Below are 27,930 nucleotides of genomic sequence, written 5' to 3' on the forward strand. Positions count from 1 at the left end.
GGCTGCGGGCGGCGGCGGGGGAAGAGCAGGCGGAGCGCGGCGGGCGCCGTGCCGGGGACGCGATGCACTCGCTCTTCAGGAAACGCAACAAAGGGAAATACAGCCCCTCCGTGCAGAAGAAGAGGTGAGTGTCCCGGCCCCCGGACAGCCCCGCTCCTCCCGGGCCGAGCAGCGCCGCGATCCCGGGGGGCTCCCGTCCCGCAGCATCCCGGGGCTTGGCGGAGCCTGGGCACCCCCCGGGGTGTGGGCACCCCCCGAGGTGTGGGCACCCCCCCTCCGAGGTGTGGGCACCCCCCGGGGTGTCAGCTCCTCTCCGAGCTGGGTCCGCACCTCTGTGCCGGGCGATGGTTTCTCCCCAGTGCCCTGCAGCAGCGGCAGCTCCGGGGAGCGGGGGGTACTTGGGCTTCCCAGGCGTGTGCTGGGTTAGATCTTAGAGGACAAAAAGTCTTGCTGTCCTCAGCCTTCATCCACTTGTTGCATCAGGACTGAGTATTCAGTCGATCGTTTTTTCCTCAGCTCTTTCTGTCGTGGGGGGACAGGGTTCAGTTGTACTGGTCATAAAAAAAAAAAAAAAGGCAAGCAGCGTGTGGAATGCACCCCATGAAAGGTCTCTGTTAAAAGGGAAAAGATATCAAGAAGCCCAAGAAGGTTCGGCCCCTCTCCAGGGTGCGGGAGGCATTGCCGCAGGAGGGGGGTTGGAGAGCAGGCAGCCCCCAGCCCCTGCCTGCACAGGGCAGGTGGCACCGCGGACGCTTTTCCCAAGAGGCGGATGTTCGGATGGATGCAGAAGCGCATCCTGCGTTTCCCAGAGGAGCTGCAGGGGCTCCAGAGCACGTGGAGCGGGACGGCTGGTGCAGATTCGAGCCCAGACACTTTGTTCGTCCCTCTCCAGAGGCACCTGCCTGGGGTGGTGGGCTCGGAGCAGCCAGCCTGTTCCCAAAAATCCTCCTTTTGGAAGGAAACTGAGGAGCTGGCACAGGCGCTGAGCTGCTTCGAGGGCCCGGAAAGGGCCCGGTCGCCCCAGAAAGCGCCGACATCTTTCCAAGCTGGGGGAGCCCCTCGCTGCTCCCTGCCCGCGGGTGCGGTGCTGTGGCGTGTAGGAGGGGTGCTCCCCCGAGAGGGGAGGGTGCTGCCCCGCCACAGTGGGTGCTCAGGCTTCGGTATTTGCTGAGCTCCCTCTGCTTGGGCTGAAGGCTCCAGCTCCAGCCCTGGGGCCGGGCTGTCCCCCCCCCAGCAGCCCGGCTGGCTCAGCAGGGCCGCCCAGGCTTCTGCTCCCAAAGCTCGGGGCATGCTCTGCTGCCAGCTCCTGCCCGGGGAAGGGCTGGCGGGAGGAGGCAGGGGTGGCACAGAGCCCCCCCTGAGGCTCAGCGTGCACCTCCCCGATGGCCCCAGCGTTCCCACGGTCGGAGGATGGTGTAAATACCCGGCTGCGTTTCGAGTCTTCGGGGGTGTTAGGGGGAGGATGAAAATGAGCCACGCCACGCCTGGGGTTGACAGCTCAAGGCTCTGGGCAGCATCAGGGCGTCGGGAGGCAGGAGGAGACAGACCTGCTCTGCGCTGGGTACCCCCCCGTGATCCCCATCGTGGGGCCGCAGCCAGGGTCCCCACTGCTGCGGTCAGAGCCCTGCCAGCGCCGGGTACCCCGTGCTCGCGTCATCCGACGGCGGCTGGGGCTCGGGAAGACGGTCTTCCCTCCACCACCCTGCCCGCCAGCCCAGCTGGCTCTGGGCAGGTGCCAAAGCACCTCGAAAGGCAGCGGGCCAGCCTGAAATCTTTATTTTGCTGGCTGGCTGGTGACGGCTGAGGAAGCAGCGCAGGGCTGTGGCCTCGGGCCACCCTCCCTCCCTGCGCCCCGGCTGTCCGCGCACACCTCGGGGAGGGCTGTGCTCATTAGCCCCAATTTGTTAATTCCTGCGTTGGAGTTTACAAACATCTGCGAATCCAGGGAACACTCCCACCGTGTAGAAACAGCCCCACCATCAAGATGGGGAAGCCGGTGCCGGACCGGTTAAGCAACTCGCCGGAGGATTGCAAAGAAGCGAGGAGCTCCTGCCACCCCAGCCCCTGCTCCAGGCGCTGCCAGGCTCCCAGCCGGCTCCCGCCCAGTTTTGCTGCCAGAAAAACAGAGCAACGCTGCTAAAATCAACCGACCGCCCCCGCCGTAAACAAGGATGGAGATTTCAACACCGCGTACGGCCCAGCCTCGTCCTGCGCTTCGGCGAGGCTGCAGAGCCGGGGCGCAGGGGCTGCGACTCAGATGAGGGTTTAGTGCTAAGGTGCCGTGGGTGACCGAGCCTTCAAAGCACAGTGGTGACAGGACAATAACCGAGCACCGGTTTGGCAAGCGTGCAAGAGTGCTGGAATGTTTCCTGCAAGCAATGAGGAGCCGGGGCTACAAGCTCGGCTGATTTCAGTGGGGGTTGCCCAGGAAACGCTGTCCCGGAGCAGGTTGTAGCCTGACAAGGAGCCGCTGTGAGTCTTGGTGGCTTCTTCAGCCTTGGGATGAGCCCTTCCCACGACGGGGGCATCTCGATGAGCAGCACCGGACACTCACGATCTCTGCGAGTCGGTGCAGCTCAAGCCAGGCACTGTACTCTGCCTGCAGACAGCGCTCGCTGTCTCCCCGGATGCAGGCAGCCACCCTTCCCCAACCCCAAACTGGCCCTTCAGCCTCCCGTCCAAAGTGCCTTGAAGCGTATGGGCTTCGAGCAGCTCCCCCGCCTACCCCCGAGCTGCCCGCAGCCTGCCCGGGACCCGGGGGGTGAGAGGTTGGGGTGGGCAGCGACAGGTTTCCCCACTCCATCCCTGCTGCCGTGCCAGGGCTGCAGCTCCCCACGGGAGCCAAACCCCTCCCCGAATGAGGAAGGAGCCGTTTGCGGCAACCGCCTTCATGTCTCGAGGCCGGTCGGGCCCACGCTAGCGTTGGTACGGAGGAAAGCAGCCTGCTTTGAAGCTCTAAGAGGGCAACGGTGGGGAAAGAAGAGGAGCTGCATTAAACCCTGCAGAACCCTGACTGTTTGAAGATGACTTGGTGCCGGGTCCTCTGGCCTACTGCAGCTCATCCGTCCTCGGCAACACCGTTGGGAGCTGGAGCGTGCTGACCGCGCGCTGTGCCGTGGCTTGGCTGGAGGAAAACCATGGTGATGCTCTGTGCTGGGCACCCTGGACCATCCTCCTCCTTCTCCATCCAGTTCCTAACGCCACGCGCAGCGCCGGTGCTTACTTTACCCCCAGCGTGCAGGTGATGCTCCTCAACGGGTTTTAGTTTTCTGATGCATAAATGAGCAGGACCAGGGTCCAAGTCTCTCCTTAGGGATCTCTGCTGCAGCTCTGGCTTGGGCTTGTGGTCTCCAAGCTCAACAGCCAGCCCTGTCCAACCCCGGGCACGTCAGTAGGTGTGTGGGCATCTCCCTGCCTTGCCTGGGGATTGTGGATGATGATGATGATGATGATGAGTCTTTTGTCTCATGGACTTGGTTGCTTTGTGCTCTTCTTGCTCACCCCATCCCAGTAGCCCTGGGATTCTGCTGGGACTGGCCATGGCTACTGTTGTTAGCACATCATGTGTGTGTGTCCCTAGAAGGGAAGGCAGAAGCCTTGAATAGGGACGTAGTATGGGGGAAAACCATCACCCTCCTTCCCTGTTATCTTCACCAAACACTTGCCACGCTTAGAAAACAGGAGGTTGGTTTCTTTCTTAGAAAGTCCAGGCTTGGGAGGTAGAAAACACAGCTCAGCCTTGAGAAGCCGCTGCTGAAACTCACCCTCCTGCCAGCAGGAAGGATGTTCATCCTTGGGATCCCCTGGTGAAAGCATCCACCCAGGAGGGCTCCCAGCCCTGGAGACCCTTAATGGTGTCAGGAGACCCCATCCCCACCTGAGAGGGGGTGCAGGCAGCAGGTGGAGAAGCAGGGAGGGCTCTGCCTGCGGGGCTGGCACCCATTTCTAGAGGCTGTTTGGTAGGGCTGGAGTCAGCACGAAGGACCAGACAGCAGGTGAGTCAGGGGAGCCGCTCTGTATTTACGGCGGAGCAAGCCTCGCCATCGCCTGCCCTATTTCTGCTTTAATTTCCATGCACATTACAATAATATATCACCATTACTATGAGGGAAGATAAATATAATTGAAATGAGCTGGACTAAGCACAGCAACCCTGCTGTCCAGCTACGCCCTGCCCTGGCAGCTTGACGGCACGCTGCTCCGAAGTTTTGAGCCGGATCTTAATCTCTCCCAAACCTGAATTACACTAGCCATAGCCCAGCCCTTTTTTCTTCTGCTCTGCCACAGTTTCACTCCAGTCTCGTTATAAGCGGCACTAGGGAATATTATGCGGTGGTAGCTGAAGCTCGGGAAGCTTTAAGGGCATTTACAGTTCTGCGTCAGGGCTTTCTAGAGGATTTGTGCAGTTTAAGTCCCTCCTAAAGTCTGGTCTCCAGCAGCAGTGCTCGCCTGGGCGTGTTTTTTATGAAACCTGCATAAATGGAAATTAAATGGAGATGGAGTTGAGGGTAGCAGTAGGTGGTCACTGCCTGATGCACCGTCTGTGCATCCCAGCAGCGGGATGCAGTAAGCAGGACCAGGATCTGTGCTTGGCCTCCATCCTCAGCTGACTCACTTGTCCCTGGTTGAGCGGTCCTACCTGTGGAGAAGCTCCTGGCACAGGAAGGTCTCCCGGCAGGAGAGCAAGGGCATGGCCAGCCTGTCCTGGAGCAGGACAGAGCCATTAACCCTCCCAGCAAGGCTCTGGGGATTCAGGGGACAGGTTCCCAGCAGGAACCTTCCCAGGGAGTGCTGGCAGCCGGAGCGGTCAAACCTCCAGGAGTATCTGTTTGAACATCCTCGCTTGGGGGGAGATTAGTGAAATAGCCTCCTTGTTTGGGGAAAAAAGGAGACGGAGAAATCAAAAGGATTTCCTACCACCTGCCCGCAAGAGCAAAGCCAGGGTGTGAACCTGCAGACATCCCGGAGATGCCGGCCTTGGGGAAGATTGCTCCAAAAAGTGATCTTATCAGTGAGGGTGCAAAAAGAAAAAAATAGGAATAGAGTAAAAAAGTCCAGGTTTTAGCAGCAAGTTTCTGTATCACAGTAATTGTCATCATGTTTGTCTGTTGAGAACCTCTCTTCAAAAAAAAAAAAAAAAACCCAACAAAACCCAAACCACAACCGAAACCCTAAGAAAAACCCAAAACCCTAAGAAAATCCTAAGCCCCTCTGAAACAAAGCATCACCTGAGGTCAGAATTGTGGTACGTGGATGAAGTGAAGACTGCCACAGAGCAGCTGCCTCCTCCCAGCTGGGAGAAACCTGAAAAACCCCTCCTGTTCCTCACGGGAATGATCTCGGATCCTCCACGCCAGCCAGGCGATGCTACGGCTGCTCAGGGCAGCGTTGGAAGGAAATAACGCTTCTGCCGAGCACAGCTTTTCACGAGTGATATCATTTTTTCCTTCCTGATTAGAAAATGTTAAAAGTTCTCCAGAAATGGCAAAGCCAGTTTTTCCAGGCGCTTTTTTTTTATTTTTTTCTTCTCCTTTTCATTTTTCAAACAAAGACTTATCTATTTCAGCAGAAAAGCTCTGCATTTCCCTTCCCTCTGCCGGAGCCTCGCAAGGGCCGTGCCCCAGGCACCTTTGCTCCTGCCTCCGCTCGTTCTTGCGGGCGCTGCCCTTCCAAGCTGGGCTGTGCCCAAATCCTGCCCCCCACCCTCCTGCCATCCCCTCCTGCCTGCTTTTTGGCCGCCGCTGCCCGCAGCTCCACTCCAAAGCCCGGACGCACCCGTGGCTCTTCCCAGCAGCTTCCCAAAAGAGCGATCTCCTGCAAATCCCAGCCGCACGCCTTTTCCGGGCTGGGCCGAGGTTTCCTCGACGCTTCGCCCGTCACCTCGTGCTTCTCGTGCACCTTCCTCCTCTCGGCAGACAAAGGCTGGGGGGGAAGGCAGCCTCCTCCGTCCCCCGGCACGGAGATTTCGGCCGGGCTTCAGCTTTCCCAGCCGATCCCTTTGGCGCGTGTCATCCGGACGGATGCAGGGATCGCGCTCGTCCTCGTGTTGCGTTAACACAGACCCAGCTGCGGCGGGGACGGGAAGGTTCTTCACAGGGCTGATCATCTCCTGTTGGGGACGTCCGGGTTGGTTGGTGAAGGGGCACAGAAGCGATAAGTATGCAGACAGAAATACAGAAATAACAGAGATCTTTTAAGAGTGAGTAAGATCTCTCTTTTTTTTTTTCTGTATTTATTTCTGCACACTTAACTATTTCTGCATTTCAGGTGGCAGTAGGGGGGGAGCTGGAGCACACACCAACCTCCCTGGTCACAGCTGGGCGCAGGATGGGGTGCAGAGGAGCAGCTCCCCTGACGCTGCGGCAGCCGGTTTGAGATCCAGCTCCCAGGGCAGGTTTTTATTAGATTTCCCTGTACCAAAACCTCAGCCGGTGACAGTCACCCGCTCCACCGGTGACTCTCGCATAAACTGCAGAGGTGGAGAGAGCAAACAGCTCTTCTTGCGTGCGTCAGGAAAGCTGAGGCTGAGCGGCAGAGCCGTGCCCACGTTATACCCGAGCATGTCCTTGCTTGCTCCGAGCAAGCTCTACGTTTCCTTCTCCCTGGTCACCCAGATACTGCACATCAAAGTGGTAGTTTCTGGATTCCTGGGCAAACCGACCTCTCCAACGCTGGCAGAGTGCAGGCAGCCCCGGCTCGGGGGTGGGTGATTAACGGGGGGGGGGGTGATTAGAGCTCGTGGCTCAGAGCCAGGGGAAGAGTGGGGAGAAGGGGATGAGGGGGTGCATCCTCGTCCGGACACATCATCCCCATCCCGAACCGGCCTGGCTGTCCCAGCAGCAGCAGCGCGGCCACGGAGGATGCTCCCGACAAAGCCGGTACCCGAGTAGGAGGGTCAGGGCCAGGGCGTTGCACTCTCCGGTTCCCAGCACCTGCGATCGGTTTTGCTGATGCAAAGCGAGCACAAAGGCTGGGCAGAGGCTCCAGGCTCAGCTCTGCTAGACCAGGTCAGCAGCAACAGCTTGGGAAGCCGCGGCTGAAACGCTGCGTTGCCGCAGATCCCAAATAATCCCTGCCTTAATTTTATTTCCCCCATAAAATGTAGAAGCTTCAATCAAAACCAGAACTAGAAAAGCCCCAAACCTCTTCTGCTTTTTGGGATAGTTTTTCCATCCATACTACAGATCCACTGAAAACCCAAAGATTCATCCATGGACTTGCTGGAAAACACCAAGACCAAGGTAGGGAACGCAGCGACAAGCCCTGCCAGCTCTTCCCGAGCCCTGCTCAGTGCCCATTCAGCTCCCGGCTATCGCAGCAAAGCATCCCGAGCTCCCACCTGGATAATCAGCCTCTCCTGCCCTCAAAGCTCAGGTGGCCTCCAGTTCATCCGCGAGAGGAGAGGAAGGCTCCTTGGTGGTCGCAAGCTTTCCCAGGATGCAGGAGACGCCAGCTCTGAGTAACCCTCATCTGAAGGCACACAAACGCGTGCAGCGCATTTCGGTTGCCCAGCTTCAAACCACTCACTCTCATCCGACGTTTTCTGTGGTTTACATGGGAGGATGTGGATGAGAAGAAAGCCCAAGTGGATTTTGAAGCTTCTACCATTGCAGCAGGATCCAGCCACCCACATCCATCTCCCGGTGACCCATGCACCCTCCAGCTGTGATCACTGAACAGAAAACCAGGCTCATCCTTGCAATTACTGCAACCAGCCGCGTGACTCGCAACGACCCCTTGGTTTGCTCTTCTGATGCGAGAGGGCCGGTAATTACGGCAATCCCTCTGCTCATCAGGAGGTGCCAGGCAGGCAGCAGCAGCGGTGACAGACACAAACCACCAGCCATGCCGAGTGCCATCCTGATGATGCAGCTTCTATAAAAAGAAAAAAAAAAAAAAAATCAAATCAGTGTAAATCCTGCCCACGCCAGAACTTCCCAGGGAAGCGTGAACTTTTGTGGAGCTGTCGGATGGTACCAGGCTCCTGCAGCCTGGGGCAGGGTTCAAGGTAGGGAGGGACAAGCCCAGAGCTGAGTTTTGTTTTGCTGCATGGAAAGCAACAGCACGTGAGGCAGGCAGGAACGTGTCCTGGAGCTCAGCACTGGTGCCAGGAAGGAGGCTTGCCAGACCCGGGCTGGCCAAGCTTTTTCCTCTGGCACCTGCTTTGGAAAGGCAGCGAGCTGAGAACATCCCCGCCGGGGACTGCGTGCGGTCCCCGAGGTGCCAGGGCTGATGAGGCCATGTATTGCCCTCACCTGCAGCTGAGCACGGGCACGTGTCTGGGGAAGCCGCTGCAAAGCCCTGGAAGAGGACTGCCTGGGTCGACAGGCCATTTCCACTCTCAGCTTTTGTCCCACCTCGCCGTGGAAGACGGGAGGACATAGCTCATGCTGTCCTGGAGAAGCTCCTGTGGTCAGCCCCCGCCTCCTGATGGACCTAGGTGCTGCAGGACCCCTCTCAGATCCGGGCTGACGGAGCTGCTGGACGAGGCTGTCCACCTGGGGACACAGGAGCCCTCCACGCCATGAGCACGCACGGTTGGGATGCTGGTGCTCCACCAGCTAACTCTGCTCTGCCCGCACTTCAGCCTGTGCAGGAGGCGCACAACTCATCTACCAGCAGCTATAACAGCAATTAACACTTCCAAGATTAATTCTACCACCACATAACGAGGTCGTTAAGGCTCATTATCCCCACTCTATAGGTGGTTGGGATTAGAGCGAGCCAACCCTTGGCTTAATCCCACGTGGCCAAGCAGCCCGGCTGGGACACGAGCCCCAGCCTGGCCACCGACCTCGGCGCTGTGAACCCTCCAGCCGCAGGGACTGTTGGGGAGCGCACCCCGCTTTCTGCCTCCGGTCTGCAGAGCTGCGGGCATCGCCTGGCACGCAGCCTGGCACACAGTCCTCTGGAGCTGGCCCTGGCACGCTGCAACCTCTCCTTGCAGCCAAAGCGACAGCAAGAAGACGAGATGTTTAAAATAACCCCGGCGATGCAAAAGCTGCGTCACGGGTTGTTCTGACTCTGCTCTATCTCAGCCGTCGCTGCAAATGGAGAGGCTTGGACCAGCGTCACCCTGGGAGCAAAAAACAGTGCCCAGCAAGAGACAAAGCACCGAAAGATAGATGCGACGTGTGCTATCCCATGCCTTTAGTTTAAATTGTGAATAACCCCTTGCAGAGGAAGGAAGCCCTGACCATGGCATGGAGGGGCACGGCGGGGGCTCCAAGGCAGGGCTGTGTCCCAAAGCGGGGTACACGGAGGGTGCGGGCAATGGCTTCAAACGGGTCACCTCGCCTGCGTGAGGTGCAGGCTCTCTCTGCTGCTCACGCTCCTCCATCTCCAGGCAGGACTCCCCTCTCTCCCTATCCCCTGCAAACAGCTCTTTTCTTCTGTGCTCCGGGGCTGCGGGAAGCTCAGGCTCGCCTACGGCATCGCTCCCGTTCCCGCTCCGTCCCCACCCGCCACCCCCATCCTGGCAGAGCAGCCGAGTATTTTGGAAAGTGTTAGAAAGGCAGCAGTGAGTCAGGCGCAGCTGCAGTGCCTGGCAGGCTCAGCTGGCCCCCGGCCACCCCCCGGGGTCACGGCACCCCAAGGGCAGCCCTGGCAGCGGATCTGCGGGGTGACAGGGCTCCCTCTTCCTGCTCTTTCTCCCCAGCATCTCCAGCAAAGAGCTGACCGAGCTCATAGAGCGCCTGCAGAAAAATGCCGACCAGGTGGAGAAAAACATCGTGGAGACCGACTCCCGAATGCAGAACGTAAGCGAGCCGTGGCCCCACGCGTACAGGCTCCTCGGAGCAGCCGTGTCCCCCCGCCCCGGCTCCCTCCTCCACAGCCCTTCCCGCTCCACCGCGGTCCCACCTCCTCTCCTAGGGCACGCGCGTGCAGTCACCCTGCCCTGCGGCGCGTACCTGGGCTGCGATGAGCCGTAACAGAGGGATGCGCGGGTTCCCTCGGGTCGTGGGAAGAAGGCAGGGGTGTGTGTGGTGGGTGTAACAGGCGATGGGACCCCAAAATTCTTCCCTGCCCAGGGCAGAGTAGCACTGTGCAGAGCGGGGATGTGCATCCCTGGGTGTGTATCGCAGCAGGGATAGAGGAGAAGGGGCCTGAACCATCCTCCTCTTCCCAAAGGTGACGCTGCCCCCCAAAGCCACAGCCCTTCCTCAGGGTTAACATAGGTGAGGGGAAACCAAAATACATCCCTAGGAGGACATGAGACAGCAGAGCTGGCGCCCAGGGGCAGGGGGACCTCGCTCAGCCCTCTTGGGTACCGTTTATTTTCCCCTGGTGACCCTTTCCCCCGCCCAGGACTTGCACAAGATCAAGGCATGCCAGCTAGCGCAGTACAAGGACCTGACGGCTCAGAAACTCACCGAGTCCGACAAGCTGCTCTACGTGCTGGATGGAGATGCAGCGATCGCCCGGCACATGAAGCACCCCCAGGGTGACATGATCACAGAAGAGTGAGTACCGGGGAGGGGGGGAACCTGTCCCCACAGCCTTGCTGGGGGCAGGATGCTTCTCCGGGGGCTCTGCTCGGCTCCTGCCTGCAGGCACTACGGGCTCCTCCGCAGCCCGACCTGCGCTGAGGTGCATAACCCGCAGCCATCCTCGGGCAGGCATCGAGCGAGAACGGCCGCACGCCCGCCGATGGCAGCTCCGCGCAAAGCGTGGCGATACCCGCCTGGCTTCCCCAGTGCCAGCCTGCACTGAGCTGGCGGCTGTGCTGAGCAGCCCTTGGCAGGGGACGGGTTCCCTGGGGAACCTTTGCTCTCTCCCTCCCTAGCCGATTGCACAACGCGGCTGCTGCCAGCCCTGCCTGGCAGCGCGGGGCTCGCTGAGGTCCCCTAAGGACAGTCCCCCCTCTCCATGGCAGGGGTGAGAGAGGATCACCTACAGCTACCGCTGCTAATGCCAGCCCATGCCCACATCCTGCATCCCACCCTCGTCTTTTTCTTCCCGCAGCATCCGGCAGCTGAAGGAACGAGTGGCAAACTTGCGTGTGAAACACGACCAGATTTACAACTTCCCCCTGCAACAAGTTGAGCCCCAGGTCAACTGGTCAACAGTGATCGAGGAGAAACAGGTACCATGACGGGATCATCAGTGCCCCTGCCTGGCCAGCAGCACCAGCTGGGCAGCACCTCGTGCATCTCCCCACGGAGAAACAGGCTCCTGGAAACCTTCCTGGCTGCTCTGTACCGGGAACAGCAAATAGCACGGGAAGGAGGCGGGGTACGGGGCGGCAGAAGAGGGCGCAGAGGTGATGGGACAAGGCCGGCTGCTGTGGCACCAGGGATCAGTGCTCGAAGCGGCACCGCCGGCAGCAGCCAGGCTCAGGGAGGAAAAGCTCTGGAGGGTTGGGGGGGGCAGGGGGAGTGAGCCAGCCTGGACTTCAGGGGATGGGCTCCTGCGGCTGGGCCAGCCCATCGCCCTCCTGGACAAGCTTGGGCAAACCTCTGCCCTTCTCCATCCGAGGGCAGAGACCACGGTCCCTCTCCAGGCAACATGCTCCAACACCCCACTGTCCTAAGAGTGAAAAAGCTTCTCCTTATACCCAGTCTGCGATTCCCCCGTTGCAATTTACACCTGTCATCTCTCGCCCTCCTACCACGCACCACCTTGATATCCTGGCTCTGTTTTCTGCTGTTAGGTGCCCCCAAAGCCTTCTTCTCCCCAAGCTGAACAAGCCTCAGCCTCTCCTCTTGGGTCCGTGCCTTGGCATCCCCAGTCACTGCCTGCTTTAGGCTCTACTCCATGGCCCTCACTCTTTATTTTATCCCACTCCCTACACTTTTCCAATCAGAAAAGGGGTTAAAAACCCCCAAACTGGCCTTCCCATGGCTGCCCTCTGGCACGGCTGATTTCACCCACGTACACGCTGCCAACACTGGAGCCCAGCCAAGCCCAGCTCCATGTCCACCTCCAAGAGAAGTTTCCTAGATCTTAGCCACCACATCCCGTTCCCCCATCGCTAACCCCGACTCCTGTGCACCACAGGACGCGTTAAGCAGCAAGGGCTTCGGGACCGACCTGCCACTGGTCAACAGCCAAGTAGAAGAACACAACATCTTCCACAATGAGGTCATGGCCATCGGCCCGCACATCACCAAGGAAGGCAACAAGGTCAGCTCTCCTGCCCCTCTCCCCACTGCCCCACGGGGTGGGCCCTGTCCTGAGCCGCTGATAAAGGTGAGAACATCCCACCATCCAAACTGCGACAGTCCAGACCAGGCTGGGTGGGTGCCTAGGTCCACACCTAACCTCAGAGCTCAGCACTGCACACCAACCCTAGCTTTACAATGAGGCAAATCCCATAAACCCCACATCCCCGTCCATCATCAAGCCCCCACCAGACCACCACTCTCCAGAGACACGCTCCTAACTCTTGCCTTGCTTCTCTTCTGTTACCAGGAATACCAGGAATTCCAAGCCAAATACCAGAAGCTGCTGGTAAGAAACCCCTGGGATCCTGGGGGCAGAGCCCTTTTGCAAGGGTCCCTTGCCAGGGTGGCCGGGCACCCTCGGGCGATCCGTGAAGAGGAGTTTTGGGCTGAGCTCTCCCTCTGACCCTTCCCAGGCTGGCTCCCAGCAGCGGCAGCAGGATCTGAATTCCCTGCAGGATTACATGCAGCGCTGCACCAACAAGCTCTACTGGCTGGATCAGCAGGCGAAGGACAGGACCCATTACGACTGGAGCGACCACAACCTCGACTACCCCAGCCGGCGCCGCCAGTACGAGGTCCGTGCGCTGCCTGGCCCCGTGCTGGCTGGGTGCTTTGCAGCAAGGGAGGTGGGCACAGAGCCGGGGAGCAAGCTGGTGGTTGGATGGGGGCAGGAAATGTCCCTTTCCCCCCCGCCTCAGTTTCCCCCACTCCATCATGAAGCACTTTGAGATGTACAGATGATAGCAGGTAGATAGTAAGGTTAATCCTTCCCTCCTGCCAGAAATAAAGCAATGAGGAAGCTTGACAGCTTCCTTGCTCTCCTTATCTCCCTTACCTCAGCATTCGCTTGGCAAGAGTCACATCTTCAGCAACATCTGCAAGGGAAGGGAAAGAGAAAACTGCCGTGGGGGCACATCATGCTTTCTGTCTTGTGGAGCTGTTCAGGCCATTTCAGAGTAGCTCAGTCACAGGATGCAGCCAGGGTCCCCTCTCTTTACATGGGGATCAGTACCTTGCCTCTTTCCATCTAGAACTTCATCCATCGGAAGCTGGAGGAGAAGGAAGAGGCCATCAACAAACTGCACGCAGATGGAGACCAGCTACTTGCCCAGAATCACCCTGGGAAGAATGCCATCGAGGTGAGCGTCAGGGACGGGCTCCAGCTTTCCCCACCTGCCCCAGAGCTTGGGGGAACTCGCCCAGCCCTTCTCCAGTGTGGGACACGGTGCCAACATGACACTTTACTTCCCAAGATGCCAAGTGGGAAAAAGTCTCCTTCACCTGCAAGTGTGAACACCATCGGAGGAGCTGAGATAAACCTAAGTAGCTCTTCCCGTCTTCCTCATTCCTGTGGCGATTACCCTGTGCCTTCCTACAAAGGATAAATTTCGTTGGCAAGTTCCACCTTTGATGGAAGATGGACATAAGGCCACATGATTTGCCACCTCCTTCCACCCATCCCCACGCTCCCATTGGAGCATCCCAGCTTTAGACTAGCTCTCTGGTACTCCCATCCTAGCTTTGACTTGAGAGCATCTGGGTGGCTTCAGAGGTGGCCAAGGAGTTGTTTGCCTAAGATGGAAACAAGCACTTTCTGGTGGGCTGCCCAGGGCTCACCCCTAGCACGGGGCATCCTACCAACGTCCGCCTCTCACCCTTGTGTTGCAGGCTCACATTGAGGCAGTGCACGCCGACTGGAAGGAGTACCTCAACCTGCTGATCTGTGAGGAAAGCCACCTGAAGTTCATGGAGGACTTCCACAAGGTACCAGATCCCCAGGGGCAGCGAGACACTGTTTGCTCTGCACAGCTCGCAGAGTAGGTGCTGGGTTGCAGGAGACCCCAGCAAATGTACAAGCTCCTGCTGCTCTGGAAAGAGGGTAAAAGATTTAGTCCTCTAGTCTACAGGGCTTTTAAGGCTAGGAGGACCAGTTTGAGCTGATAACGCAAGTCATAGTTGTTCAAGCACCAAATGCAGTAGTTTCTTGGCCAAAGCATAACTTGCAGAAAGCATCTGCTCCGGTGCCGAGGTTCAAGAGCCACAGTCCAACGTCAGCATCCTTGTCTGCAGGACAGTGGAGGTATCATGCAGAGGGACCTCACTCCCAAAACAAGGCATGGGGAGACCTTGCACGCTCCTCTCAAAAGCGGAACAGGTCCGAGTGGGGAAATTACACCTACGGAAAGCAGAGTTGTCCCACCAGGGAGCCCTGCGCAAGGGCTCAGCGCCCCAGCTGAGCTCGGCAGACAGATGTCTGCTGGATAAATTGCATCTGACAGCCAGGGAGGCTCTGCTGGGGAGCAGGTCGGGCTGGATTCCTCTCCCACAGCTTGGGCGTGTTGAGGACGTGATGAATCTGTTGCCAAAGCTGAACCGTGGTGCCCAGCCCAGGCAGTGCCTTTTGTGGGTATCTGCCAGAATAACTGCCCCGGCGGGGGGGGAGGCTTGTGTGTGGAAGGGCTTGGGTCTACCTTCTCCTTGGCACTGGCAATGGAGACACCACACGCTGTCATGATGCTGTCCAAATGAAACAAAATTGAGGGTGGGGAAAGGTGGGATTCAACAACTCTGCAGGAGAAGACCATGGAATAAGCCATCTCTGGTTGTCTTTCCCCTAGCTCTGCTGTCCTGAGCATGGAAAACATTGATTCCTCACCTTTCTCCATGCACTTCTGGGTGTCCAGATGACCATCATAGCTCCTGGTGGCTGTCCCTGCTCTAGGCAGCACGAGGATCAGGGTGCTGGGTTAGGTCTGCTCCATGTTTCAGGGGGACTCTCTCTTACCAGAGACTTTGCCTTTCTGCAGTTTCAGAAGGATACTAAGGATGCCCAGGAGCTCTTGAAGAAGGTGGATACAGACCTGGACCAAAAATTCAGCCCAGAGTTCAAGGACAGATACCAGCTTGAGTCTCTCCTCCGGGAGCTGGATGTGAGTATTGGTGCCCGCAGGACCACAGGGGAGGCAGCAGCAGGAGCCAGTGTCCTTGTGGCACCGATGGAGGGACATCCCTGCCGGTGCAGGCATCTAGCCCAGCTTTCTCCATGCCTGGCCTTCACCCCACTCTTCCTTCCCCTCTAGCTAGAGATTGCCTCTCCCATAGCAACATAATTGCTCACTGGGCTGGTTTTTATTTGTTCTCTCATTGAGTTAGTGCTCATTAAGGGCGGGAGCATAATTAGACCTGCTGCCAGAGGAGGTTGTGGAACTTGCTGTGCTGCCGAGAGCTGGGCTGTGAGATCTCCCACTTGGGAAGGGCTGTGCTGAGCTGCTGGCCCAGCCCAAGCCCAAGCATGCTGCAGCAGGCCCAGATGATGCACGTGTCCTGGGACGGCTGATAGCTCTTCCCAAGAGCTGTCTGTCTCCTCCCGTGTGCTCCATCCTGCTCAAGGTTGTGGGATACCCACCTGCAGAGCAATGGATGCAGAGCCTTTTCACGGGGCTCTAATTAGAGCCATTAACTGGGAACAGGGCTATCCATCAACATGCAGCCAGGCAGATGTGGACCATACACCAGAGAAGGTCTATTACTGCCCGGTGGCTAGTGCCGAGGCTTGGCAACTCCTGGGCACAGTCCCGGTCCTCAGCCTGGCTGCAAATGTAGGCAGGAGAGTGCAGGAGCACTTGGTGTGGTAACACAGTGACACAGGACCCATTTTCACTACCATAAGCAAGAAAAGAAGCCACAGTCTCTGTCCCGGCAGCATGGGTACGAGCTCCTCCCCAGCTGGCAGAGCCCAGGAGCTCGTTCTTCCCACGTTTCCCTTACTGGTTTTGGTCATTACCCTGTGCCAGGACCAGGAGAAGGCCTTGGACAAGTACAAGGAGGTGGTGAAGTCCCTGCAGGAACGCAGCCAGCACATCCTGCCCCTGCGGTACCGCCGTGAGATGCCGCTCCAGCCCATCCCCGTGGAGGCTCTCTGCGAATACGAAGGCGAGCAGGTAACGCCTCCCTCATCCCATGGGCACCCAAAGGTGCTGCTGGGAACCGTCTCCTTGGTGGGCACTGGGGATGGAAGAGGCACCTGGAGAAGCAGTTTTTGCCAGTGCCTGAGCAGCGATGTCTCCCGTGGTGGGGATAAGGCAAAGGTTGTGCTTGCTCTGATGGGAAAGCAGGTTCTGCAGCTCTGGAGGAGCAGGGCAGGAAGGGTCTGGGGGAGACGCAGCCTCCGTCTGCCCTGCGGACAGCGTGCCTATCACACACCCTTCGGGAAGTTGCGACACCCCAGGTCTGGCACGTTCCCACGCTCCCTGCGCTGCGACAGAGATGTCCAGGCATGTTTCTGATCAAAGAAACTCATCCCACCGTCACCGGTGCAGTCCCGGCGGCCGCACCGGCATCCCCACCATCCTGCTATCAGCCTTTGCAGGACCGAGTAGCTGACCGAGGGGATGGGATAGCGAAGCCAGCAGACACCGCGGGAGCGGCGGGGGCCTGGAAAGGAGCGAGCAGCTCCGGCTGACTCAGCCTCTCCGAAAAGGAAAGCCACAGCACAGCCTCGGGAACGCCTGCTCATCTCTGCCCTAGTGGGAATTTGCTTGCCGTGGCTGTTGCAAGAGGAGGCGGCATGGCTTCATACCTGGAGGCTCAGGGGAGGGAGGAGCAGGCACATGAGTTTTTGGCAAGCAGCAGACACTTGGAGAAGCGAGAGGGTGCCGAGAGGAAGGAGTGGGGTTTATGCCGGTCCTGCCTCCCCGCAAGCGTGGCTCCCCGGGGCTGCCGGCGTGGGGCAGGACGGGTGGTGTTTCCTGACGCGCTGCTGTGACCGGTTCCTGTCCCCCAGGGCCAGATAAGCCGAGGAGCCCACTACACCCTGCAGAAGAACAGCGGAGACGTTTGGGAAGTGGCAGACAGCTCCGGAGACAAGATCAGCGCCCCGGGGGTCTGCTTCATGATCCCGCCGCCAGACCCAGAAGCAATAGCGCTGGCAGACCAGTACGTGCCCCCCGTGTCTGGCCTGCCATGCCAGATCCCCCCGCTGCCCCAGCCCCAGCATCTGGCCGTGCTGACGGGGGGCTGCTGCCCCGATTCCTGCAGCGAAGCCTCAGGCTTCCTCTAGGAGGGATTCCTGCACCCTCCTGCTGGCAAACAAGATCCCACCTGGCAAAGCAGGGCCAGCTCAGAGCCATCCAGGCCCCCCCCTCCTTTGGGGGGCCTACCCATCCCTCCCTCAGCCGGCAGGTACCTGCCTTTGCTGCCTCTCACCCGTCCGGTGAGGACACTGCTCTACCCCTTTGCCAACGCGGGGTGAAGGTGCCTTTCCCCCACTCACATCGTGGCTGCTGCAAAGGGCCAGGTCCCGTGGGCCCCTCCAGAGCGGCGCGTTGTTCCTGGAGCAGCGCTGGGACAGGCGACGGAGGGGCTGACTGACCTCGTGCCCGCGCTGTCCCGTTTTGCAGAATCGCTGATCACTATGTGAACGTGAAGGAGAAGACAGCCAACTGCAAGAACGTCCTCCAGCAGCGCTACGAGGGGCTGAAGGCAGACAGCATTGGAGGTTTGCCCCTTCCCAAGCACAAAAAAAGACTTCTGTAGCCTTGAACTTAGGTGGTGGCCCATCTTGGGGAAGCTCTTGGTGACATCTCCCCATCTCCCAAGGGTCCTGGGGACAACGGTGTTGGGATGCATGCGGGGGCAGAGCAGCCAGGCTGCAGCAGGCAGGGCCTGGGGAGTGGAGGGGGACGCGGGCTTTGCACTTGCCCCTGGGACTGAGCCTAGACCCAGCTGGCTCTAACCTGGTCCCCCCTCATAATCCAGATGCTGCATCGGTTCGGGGGCGCCAGCTTCTGGCAGGGCTGGAGAAAGTGAACAGCGACCTGGACAAGCAGGAGAAAGCAATTACAGCAAACCTCCGTCCGCCGCTGGAGCAGAGCCGGGCTGTGCAGGACAGCACCGAGCGCTCCAAGGACCTGAAGGTACAGGGCTGCAGAAGCAGACAAGATGGTGCCATACAGGGACCACGCTCCCAGGGGGTCTCCAGGGTGGTCTGCAGTATGCTGGGTGCTGTAAGTGTTTCCGGAGCCCAGCAGCATGCAGGCACGGAGTGATGCTTACAGCTGGCTCCCAGTGGAGATGGGGAGCAGCCCTTTGAGCAGCCTCAGGAGCCAAAACCTTCATCCCACTCCTGGCCCAGCTCAGCCATGGAAAGGTTGAATGGGAAAAAGGTGATGGCTGCAGAGTGTGGGCTGTGAGGAAGGGACGGCAGCCCGCAAGTTTTGATCCTGCCCCTATTCTGAGCACAACAGGGATGTTAACTTTGCTACCACCATCACCAGCTTAGAAAGGAGCAGGACAGCACTTATGTTCCAGGGCACTGTTTCTCCTTGTTGATGTGCTCCACTAGACTCCGGTGGTGGTAGCATCCAGCTCCTTTCCTCTCCTTCAGACGCCTAATTAAGCCAGGCTCCATGCCACAAACCTCCTTTGGTTTAGGAGGAAGCTCTGGTTACATCACCTGCTGAGGGCTGTGTCAAAATCCAAAGGCCACCACAAGTGAAAGCAAATTGCTCCAACTGCCTGCAGCGCTTTGACATCCAAGCAAGAATTCATTCATCAGGCTGCAGAGCTTAGCGGTCCAGATGAGTCCAGTACATTTCTGACAGAGCTAGAGCTGGTGGGAACCACTCCCCAGCCAGAGTTTCCTTGCTAAGGGCTAGCTAGCCTTCCCCAGAAGAGATACAATTCAACAGAAAGGCAACAGAAAAATATCCTTCTGTCCCCTAAAGGGCTGGAAAGGCATCTGCCATCAAACACAAGTCCTCAGCCCTGACCTCCCTTCTCACACTGGACAGCCAAGGGTCAGCTCCTCTGTCATGTAGCCACAAGGTCTTAGTTCAATTGCTCAAAGGTTTTGTTCCTACTGCAGAACATCACCAATGAGGTCCGTCGCATTGAACCGGAGAAAACGAGAAAGATCCAGGAGTGTGAGGTGTTCATCGAATCTGTGCCGAACACCGGCAGCGCCACCTTGGTAAAGAACAAGGTGGAGAATACCAACAAGAAGTACGACCGCGTGGTCCAGCTGCTCAGTGCTGCCCAAGAGAAGTAAGTCATGGCTTAAGTCACAGCTTGAGCCCCCGCATAACACAAAAGGTGGGTGCAGGCGCGCTTAAACACCTTTCCTCTTGTGTCCATGCAGAGTTGAGGTGGCCACACACCTCGAGAGGAGCCTCCAACAAGGCCGAGACCTGCTGTCTACCTATGAGAACAAACTGGTCACAGATGACACGGTACCAGAGGATTTGCGGGTGGTAGACCGTAAGAAAGAAGAGCTGCTGGTGAGTGTTGTCTCCAGCCAGTTTTCTACCCTATTGACACACTTCACATACAAAGCAGCTTTCCAAAAGCTGGGGTAATTGCTGCTCAACTCACAAGCTTGAATCAGTTGGAAAAGGAATGGTGTCCCCCAGCTGGAGAGAAGACCTCACGTTAACTGCAGTGATCTCCACCTACTTTAAATGCAAACCATTTTCATCCCCAAGCCAGAAAGCAAAGGCCAGTTGAATACTTGTGGTTTGACGAAAGGACTAATGGAGAAGTGAAGGATAAAGTAGTCTGGGAAACCCAACGCAGAGGTTCGATACATGAACAAGATGGACCTAGCAAGGCTTTGAGAATGGTTATCACTAGGAGAAGCTACCAACCAAAACTGGCAATCCTTCTGCTATAGAAAAGCCAAGAACTGGCTAGGCCAGAGTTTTACGTCCTCCTTCAGCTTTTCAATCAAGTCCCCAAGTTCAGACTAGCATGCAAAATCTTTCACAGCTCCTTCTGGAGCTGCTGCACTGGTGGGAACAGGGTTCAAGGCTTGCATGAGGTGCACCAAATATTTTGCACATAGTATGCCTGCTTTTAAAGATTAACAGGTGGAGAAGGGAGCAAGAGCCAGCTTTTCTCCCTGTCAGTTTACTAGATGTCTCCGCTCATGATGCAAGCCTTTAACTTGCTTTTCTCCACAACCTGTAGCACTACTGCAGCTCAGCCATTCCTTAGCATCTTCTGCAGCTCCAGTGCAGTAGCTGGAGTTGATGGGGAACAGTAACAAAAGCCCAGCACATGCACAACCCCAGAGAATCCCCCTCTCTTGCTTTTCTCACAGGCCATGGGCACTGAGCTCCAATCCAAGAGGTTCCTGCTCAATGAAGCAGAGCAGAACTTGCTAAGGACGAAGACATGCTCCAACACCTTGGCCAGCAAGTTCCAGGAGCACTGCCCCGACATCGAACGGCAGGAAGCCGAGCTCTACAAACTCAACCAGCGCTTCAACAACCTCAGCAAGCAAATCGACCACAGGTAAGGCTCTAGGACAGGATCTAGCTAGGACTGGATCAGCCTGGAGAGCTGGGATATTTACAGTGGAGTTGGAACCACACTGAATCTGGAAGAGGCGTAACGCCGTCGTGGGAATGAGCGGGGAGGTCCAAGACAGAGAGGTTCCTGGCATGCACTGGCTGGGTAGATCTGGGCAGTCTTTAGGATTAAGTGCTCTTGCAACAGAGATGGGGACTTTGGCAAGAGCGACTGCACCGGCTGCCATGGAACATCTGCCTCTGCCTGGATCACGTCATGTCTTGCACCTTCTTATCTCGCTAAAGGGTTAGGTCCACTCTTCACCACCCTGCAGTTGCCCCATGATCCCTTTCTCCTCTGATTTCTGCTGACATTTATACTCACCAGGTAGCACCAATTCCCGTAGAAGACTCTCCCAGAGAGGAGACAAGCTAGAGAACAACTCTGGCTCAGATCTGTGTCTTTAGGGAGCAGGGGAAGCGGGGTCAGGTTGAGGCTTTTGCAGAAGACACAAGAGATGTGACAGTACTGAAGCTGAGCTGATTTCCCCTACAGAACGCAGACTTTGCAGAAAGCGAAAAGCGCCTATTCCAACTACCGCGCCAACTACGACAAAGTCAACCAGTTCCTGTGCAACATACCTAACTATGAGCCGCAGGAGACCGACAACATCCAGCAAGTGGAAATGAAGCTGAAGAACCAAGCGGTAATTCTTTCTGAGCACACCCTGGGCTCCACAGGGAGAGGAGAAGTAACAACACTGAAAGATAAGGAATAGAACTTAGCTCCTGAACAAAAAATAGAGAAATAGAAGTAGTTATTAGCTTTATTTCTTTGTACGCTGTAAGGTCCCAGCGTCCTGCCTGTGCCTTGTTTACACGTAGCAGGGCAGCTTGAGAAGGTTGTCATTCTTGGTGTTGTCATTTTAATGGCAACCCTCAGAAAGGCTGAACGATGCATTTGGATTTTGTGTTCCCTTTGACACGTGTCTCTGTGCGTGCCAGGCGCTCCTCAGTGACATTGCAAGCAAGGAACAGGAGGTGCAGAAGGTGTCCACCACAGCTCAGCAATACCAGCAGGCCGTGAAGGTGAGGGCTGCAATTCTGCCAGTGGGAGACCTTTAACATAGAATCAGAGAATGGTTTGGGTTGGAAGGGACCTTTAAAGCTCACCTAGTGCCACCCCCCTGCCATGGGCAGGGACACCCTCCACTAGCCCAGGTTGCCCAAAGCCCCATCCAACCTGGCCTTGAACACTGCCAGGGAGCCAGGGGCAGCCACAGCTTCTCTGGGCAACCTGTGCCAGGGCCTCAGCACCCTCACAGGGAAGGATTGCTGCCTCACATCTCATCTCCATCTCCCCTCCTCCAGCTTCAGGCCATTCCCCTTGGCCTGTCACTCCCTGCCCTTGGCACCAGCCCCTCTCCAGCTTTCCTGGAGCCCCTGCAGGGACTGGAAGGGGCTCTAAGGTCTCCCCGCAGCCTTCTCTTCTCCAGGCTGAACAAGCCCAACTCTCTCAGCCTGTCTCCATAGCAGAGGTGCTCCAGCCCTCGCAGCATCTCCGTGGCCTCCTCTGGACTCGCTCCAACAGCTCCATGTCCTTCTTGTGCTGGGGACCCCCGAGCTGGATGCAGCACTGCAGGGGGGTCTCACCAGAGCGGAGCAGAGGGGCAGAATCACCTGTATCGTGCATGGAGCCACCTAAAGAAAGCCTGGTGCCCTTGCTCAGTCAACTGATGAGCTAAAACCAGGTTCTATCTGCTCCAATATTGACATCATGTGGCCATTAGCATGGCAAGGGGCTCAGATTTATTTTCCGTGAAAGGAGGGTTTCCACTCTAAGCCCAGCATTGGTAAGGTAACTGGAAGGTCAGCAGATGCGGGCAAGCTGTGCTGTTATGGTCCTGGGGCAGTACCCAACTCAGAACCTGTTGGGAGGTTCTGCCAACAGCACTCCACATCCCACCATCCTCAGCAGCTCACCTAACACACAGGTCAAGGGATGATGTCATTAAAGCCAGGGTTTAGGAGGGACCTGTGCACGAAGGGGACCCAGAAATCTCACTTCCCTCCTGGGAACTTCTTCCCACAGGACTATGAGTTGGAAGCGGAGAAGCTACGGTCCATCCTCGACCTAGAGAACGGCCGGAATGGGTACATGAGCAAGAAGGCCAGGCTCCAGTCTCCAGCTGCGAAAGTGAAAGAGGAGGTAAACAGGGGTGGCCTATGGCGAGCTAAAGCAGATGGCAGCTTATGGGACCAAAGGGGATTTTGCAAACAATTGTTTTACTGTCGGCTGCCTTGGCCCTGGAGGGGACCACAAGGGGAGGGCAGGAAGGGATTTTTCATCGTTCTTAAGCCATCATTTTTTTAGGACTAGGCTGGCCAGAATGAGAGGGGGGAAAATACCGGATTTAGCATTTCCTTTCTGAAAGGGGAAGAAAAGCCAAAATCCTGAAAACTTTTCCCCTCGACGGACTTTTCAAACAGAGAGTGAGATTGCACCACCAAAGACCATATGCTAGAGAGAAGTACTTACAGCAAGAGCAGGCCACAAGCTGCTTTATTTATGGAGGATCTGCTTGCTACCTGCCTCAAACTCACCCTGCATATCGAGGCGGGAAGAAGCGTCCACCCGGTTCTTCCTCGGCCACATCTCTTTTTGCATATCTCGAGTAGAAAACGCACAGTATGACACAAGTGTGTGTGTGCATGAGAATCTCTCTTCCTCCCCCAAAGCTTGGCAGATCACTGCTGTAGGTTTTTAGAAGAGCACCCTGGGTTACTTCTTTAAGGCTTGTTGTTTCTATTCAGCAAGTCTTGACCCTGGTTCCACCACCTCTTCTCAATGCATTTTTGTTCCGTAGGAAGCTGTTCTGGCAGCCAAGTTCACCGAAGTAAACGCTGTGAACAAACAGAGGCTGCAGAACCTGGAGTTTGCTCAGAGCCTCCTGCGGCAGGTAAGCGATCACCGGGAGCAACGTGATACTAAGGGACAGTCGTGTAAATAATACGCACGTGTGCCTTTGCTATTACAGGCTGGACTGGAAACAAATCTAGCTAGTGTTTCATGCCTCCAAAAATCATTAATTGACAGGCACTTAAAGCAGATAGACAACCCCTCTGTGTTTCCCAGTCCCATCTCCCACTCACCCTAGGAAGTTCCACATTATTTTTAACACTTCTCTTGCCAAACCCATACCAGAATTCACGTCCCTCATGGCCAAAAGCCTTGTTCTGTCAGCCATAGGCATCGCAGAAAGCATTTCTCAGGCTGGGAATCCACAGAGCAATTCAGGAGAAGCCCGTTTGCAAATATCCTGTTGAGCATTCGCAACAGGCAATCGCCATAAACCAAGCCCAACATCCTCCTGTCATTTTGTCACGGGAGGCACTGAAAATAAGCACCAAAAGTATGATTATTTGGGGGTTTTTGACTACATGTTCTTTTTTTCAACAACAGCAACCAGAGGTTCAAGCAACACAAGACTTTGTCCAGACCAAAAAATCCGTGAGGCCCGTGGAAGAAGTCTGGAAGTTGAAGAAAGAGCTTGAGGATGAAACTCAGCGTCGGCAACAGCTAGAAGCAGAGATCAAAGCCATTCAGAACAACATTGTCCACCTGCAAAACCAGAAGCCCCAAGAAACTGTCGTTAAGAAAGAACTGCTGAAGAAAGTACCTGACCCTCAGCTGGAGGAGAGCTTCCACAAGCTGCAGCAAAACCTAGCAGAAGAGCAGCGCAAGAACCAGGTGCTCCAGGATGAGCTGGAGGCTCTTAAAGTCAGGCTACGTGTTTTGGAGCACGAGAAGAAGGAAGGAGGGCAGGAGTATATCGTGAAAGAGGTATTGCGTATTGAACAAGATAAGGCTCAAGCTGATGAAATCCTGAAGCTCAAAGAAGAGCTGGAAGAGCTTAGGAGGCAGGAAGGAACCAGAGAGAATGAAGTCATCCTTTTACGCCAACAAATTGCTGTGCTGTCCAGCGAGAAGAACAAAGAGCAGGAGAAGATAACAGAGAAGGAGGTGCTAAAGCTGCAGAACGATCCCCAGCTGGAGATGGAATTCCGGATGTTGCAAGAGAACAAGCAGAGGGAGAGCGCCCTTCGGCAGAAGCACGAGGAAGAGCTCAGCTTCCTCCAGGACAAGCTCAAACGTCTTGAGAAGGAACGGGCCATCGCTGAGGGCAAAATTACTGTCAAGGAGGTGCTGAAGGTAGAGAAAGACTTAGCCATTGAGAGAGAGGTGAATGAGCTCCGGCGCCAGTACGAAGATGAGAAGTCCAAGGGTCGTTCCAATGAGCGGGAAAAGGCTGAGCTGCTCAGGAAGATCCAGCTGCTAGAGGAAGAGAACGCCAAGGTGGTCGTCCAGGAGAAAGTGCGTGAGATTGTGCGCCCAGATCCCAAGGCTGAAAATGAAGTCGCCAACCTTCGTTTGGAGCTGGTAGAGCAGGAGAGGAGATACCGAGGTGGTGACGAACAGCTGAAGAGCTGCCAGAATGAGTTGGCTGCTCTGAGGAATAGAGGGCCACTGGTAGAAGTCAAAGAAGTCATTAAGGAGGTCATTAAGTACAAGAATGACCCAGAAACTGAAAAGGAGCTGCAGCGACTCCGGGAGGAAATCATTGAGAGGACAGGAGCAATTGAAAGAGCTGACCTTGAGATCTACCAGCTGAAACAAGAGATACAAGCTTTGAAAGATACCAAACCTCAAGTGCATACGAAGGAAGTTGTTCAAGAAATTCTACAGTTTTGGGAAGACCCCAAAACTAGAGAGGAGGTAGAGTCTCTGAGAGTGCAACTAGCAGATGAACAGATGAAACACATTGACCTGGAGAGGGAGAGGCTACTCCAAGAAGAGAAAGTAAGACAGAAGGAGGAAGAACTTTCCCAGGTGAAGGAGAAAGTGGTCCAACAGGAAGTAGTGAAGTACGAGCAAGATCCAGCCTTGAAAGCTGAAGTCAACTCCTTCTCTCAGAGCATTGAGAGTGAGCTGAAGCAAATTGATTGCCTGCGTGAAGAGCTCCGCAAGCTGCAGAGGAGACGGTCTGAGCTAGAGCGTCAGCTAGAAGAACTTGAGAAAGAGAGACAGGCCCGCAGAGAGGCTGAACTGGAGGTGCAGAGGCTGAAGATTAGGTTGAATGAGTTAGAAGAACAGGAGAGGGAGACAACAGAACGAGTGACTGTGAAACAGAAAGTGATCCTTCAGCAAGATCCCCAGCAAGAGAAGGAGCACTCCCTCCTCAAGCTGGAGCTAGAAGAAGAGAAGCACCGGAGACAAGTCTTGCAAACTGAATTAGAAGCCCTGAGAAAGAAGCTCCTTTCTTTGGAGAAGATGGAGGTCAAAGAGAAAGTGGTCTTTTCAGAGAGTGTCCAAGTGGACAAAGGAGACACGGAGTACGAGATTCAAAAGCTGAAGAGTAATCTGGAGGAAGAAAGTAGGCGTAAGAGGGAGTTAGATGCAGATATCAACCGCCTCGAAACCAGGCTGTCCGAGGTGGAATTCAACAACTCCAAGTCATCAAAGGAATTAGACTTACTAAGGGAGGAAAACCACAAACTACACCTTGAGAAACAGAACCTGCTGATGGAAACAAGGAGACTGCAGTCAGAGATTGAACTCACAGCAACAGAAGCTCGGGATTTGAGAAATATGACCCATGTGGACAGTGGAATAAACCTGGACTCCAGATTCCAAGCTTTGGAAAGAGAGTTAGATGATCTGAAGCAGTTATCCAGAGAAAAAGACGCAGAGATTGAGCAACTCCAGAATCGCCTCAAGACAGTGGCTATCAAGAGGGAACAAAGAGAGAACCACCTGAGGCGCTCCATTGTGGTTATCGACCCTGATACTGGAAAAGAAATGTCTCCGGAGGAAGCGCATGTGTTTGGCCTCATCGAATGGAGCCTGTTTGTCAAACTGAAGAGCCAGGAATGCGACTGGGAGGAGATCTCCATAAAGGGTCCCAACGGGGAATCATCTGTGATCCTCGACAGAAAGTCTGGTAGAGAGTTCTCAATTGAGGATGCCTTGAAGACTGGAAGGCTAACCATGGCTCAGTACAACAGTTACCTCAACAAGGAGATGTCGATCCAGGAGTTGGCAGTCTTGGTGTCCGGAAGTAATTACACAGCGCTCCCTCCACTTTAGAAACTTTTCTTAAGAGCAGCTAGGCAGAGCTGCACCACTTGTTAGGCTACCAGATCACTGCAAATCCTTGCCCTCCTCTGCGTCTTCCAAAATGCTAAAGTCTCTGCCCCAGCCATGCTACGAAGCCACACTGCTTGCTGTCATACACTGCAGAAAAGCACCACCAGTAGTGGAACGCACATTTGTCAGGACTACAGCAAAACCTTCTCGCCCTCTCCATCCCTACCTAAATCACTCAACCTAACAAAAACCAAGCCAAAAAGCCTTATGACAGTGAAGTACCTGAAGTCCAAAGACTCAGTAGAACGTGCAGTTTCCTCAACATATACTCACGTAGTCGCATAAAAAGCCGTACACAGCAGTCATTAGAGAGACTGAAGGTGAAGATGACTCCGAGGTGACCAGCAGGAGCTGGTGACGTCAGCTGCATGTTGGTAAGCCAGACAGTTTCATCGCGGACAACTGACTAAATGATGGGATCGTCCTCTGAGAAAACCAGCTCTGTAAGAACAAAGGTGTGCTACACATCTCAATTCAGTATCACCGCGTTAATACCTAAACCCCATCATTTTGTTCACCTACGTGCCTGCGCTGCTGGGGAAAGAGCGAAGCAGATGTAATTCGATGGCGTCAGCCGTAGATCCAGGAGGAGCAGTCGTACACCACAGAAGGTCACCAAGAAGTACGTGAAGAGACGGCAGTATTGCCAAACACAAGAGGGTAGCGTAAAGCATGCAACTGTAACCAAACGCAGAGTGCCTTCGAAACTCAGTTAGCTTACCTCATGGTTAAAAGCCATTTGTGCTGGTATTTTACTGGATGGAGAGACATGCAGCTACATGGTTCATTTACTTGTGTAAGGGAATGGGAAATAGAGGGGAATTCTATTTATAGTACAAAATAAAAATGCAGTGGTTTCAATCAGAAGTTGGGTTCTCTTTATTAATTATGGCAGTCTCTTCATCTTCGGCTTTACAGAAAGATGCCATTTCAGAATCAAAGTTAAAAATAAGGCTGTTCGTTTTAGCTGTTGACTCATTTCCAAGAGGGAAATTGTTGGAGCAGCATTAGACCTGGGACTAATGAGCAGCGTTAGATGGGAGCGAACTGCACTAACGAATGGGAGTGCAGCTGCGGGAAAACCAGGAATTACGCTGGGATGGTACCAGGAGCTTCCACAGCTAGAGCATGTTCGTTTTCTTTTTCCCAGATTTCTGCAGTGTATGACAGCAAACCCCAGTAAACCCAAACCCCAGTAAACCCTGCCATCAACAAAAGCAGCCCTAAGCATTCACTGCAGATCCATCCATTATTTTACCTTGGTGAA

The 27,930-nt window shown here is 55.7% G+C and overlaps 1 protein-coding gene across 1 annotated transcript; it reads left to right on the forward strand.

Moving 5' to 3' along the window:
- Window positions 1–27,530, forward strand: PPL (periplakin). Its single transcript, XM_075767645.1, has 22 exons — window positions 1–124; window positions 9,659–9,758; window positions 10,309–10,463; window positions 10,966–11,086; window positions 12,001–12,126; window positions 12,415–12,453; window positions 12,581–12,742; window positions 13,199–13,306; window positions 13,836–13,931; window positions 14,975–15,097; window positions 15,962–16,108; window positions 16,951–17,102; window positions 17,567–17,664; window positions 17,925–18,082; window positions 19,033–19,211; window positions 19,306–19,444; window positions 20,266–20,459; window positions 21,012–21,162; window positions 21,461–21,544; window positions 22,548–22,664; window positions 23,323–23,415; window positions 23,919–27,530. Exons 1-22 carry the CDS (start codon window positions 63–65, stop codon window positions 26,601–26,603), a joined length of 5,289 nt encoding a protein of 1,762 aa, XP_075623760.1. The 5' UTR covers window positions 1–62; the 3' UTR covers window positions 26,604–27,530.
- The last annotated feature ends 400 nt before the right edge of the window (window positions 27,531–27,930 follow it).

Source organism: Balearica regulorum, chromosome 15, assembly GCF_011004875.1.
Source record: "Balearica regulorum gibbericeps isolate bBalReg1 chromosome 15, bBalReg1.pri, whole genome shotgun sequence".
NCBI classification, from domain to species: Eukaryota; Metazoa; Chordata; class Aves; order Gruiformes; family Gruidae; genus Balearica; species Balearica regulorum.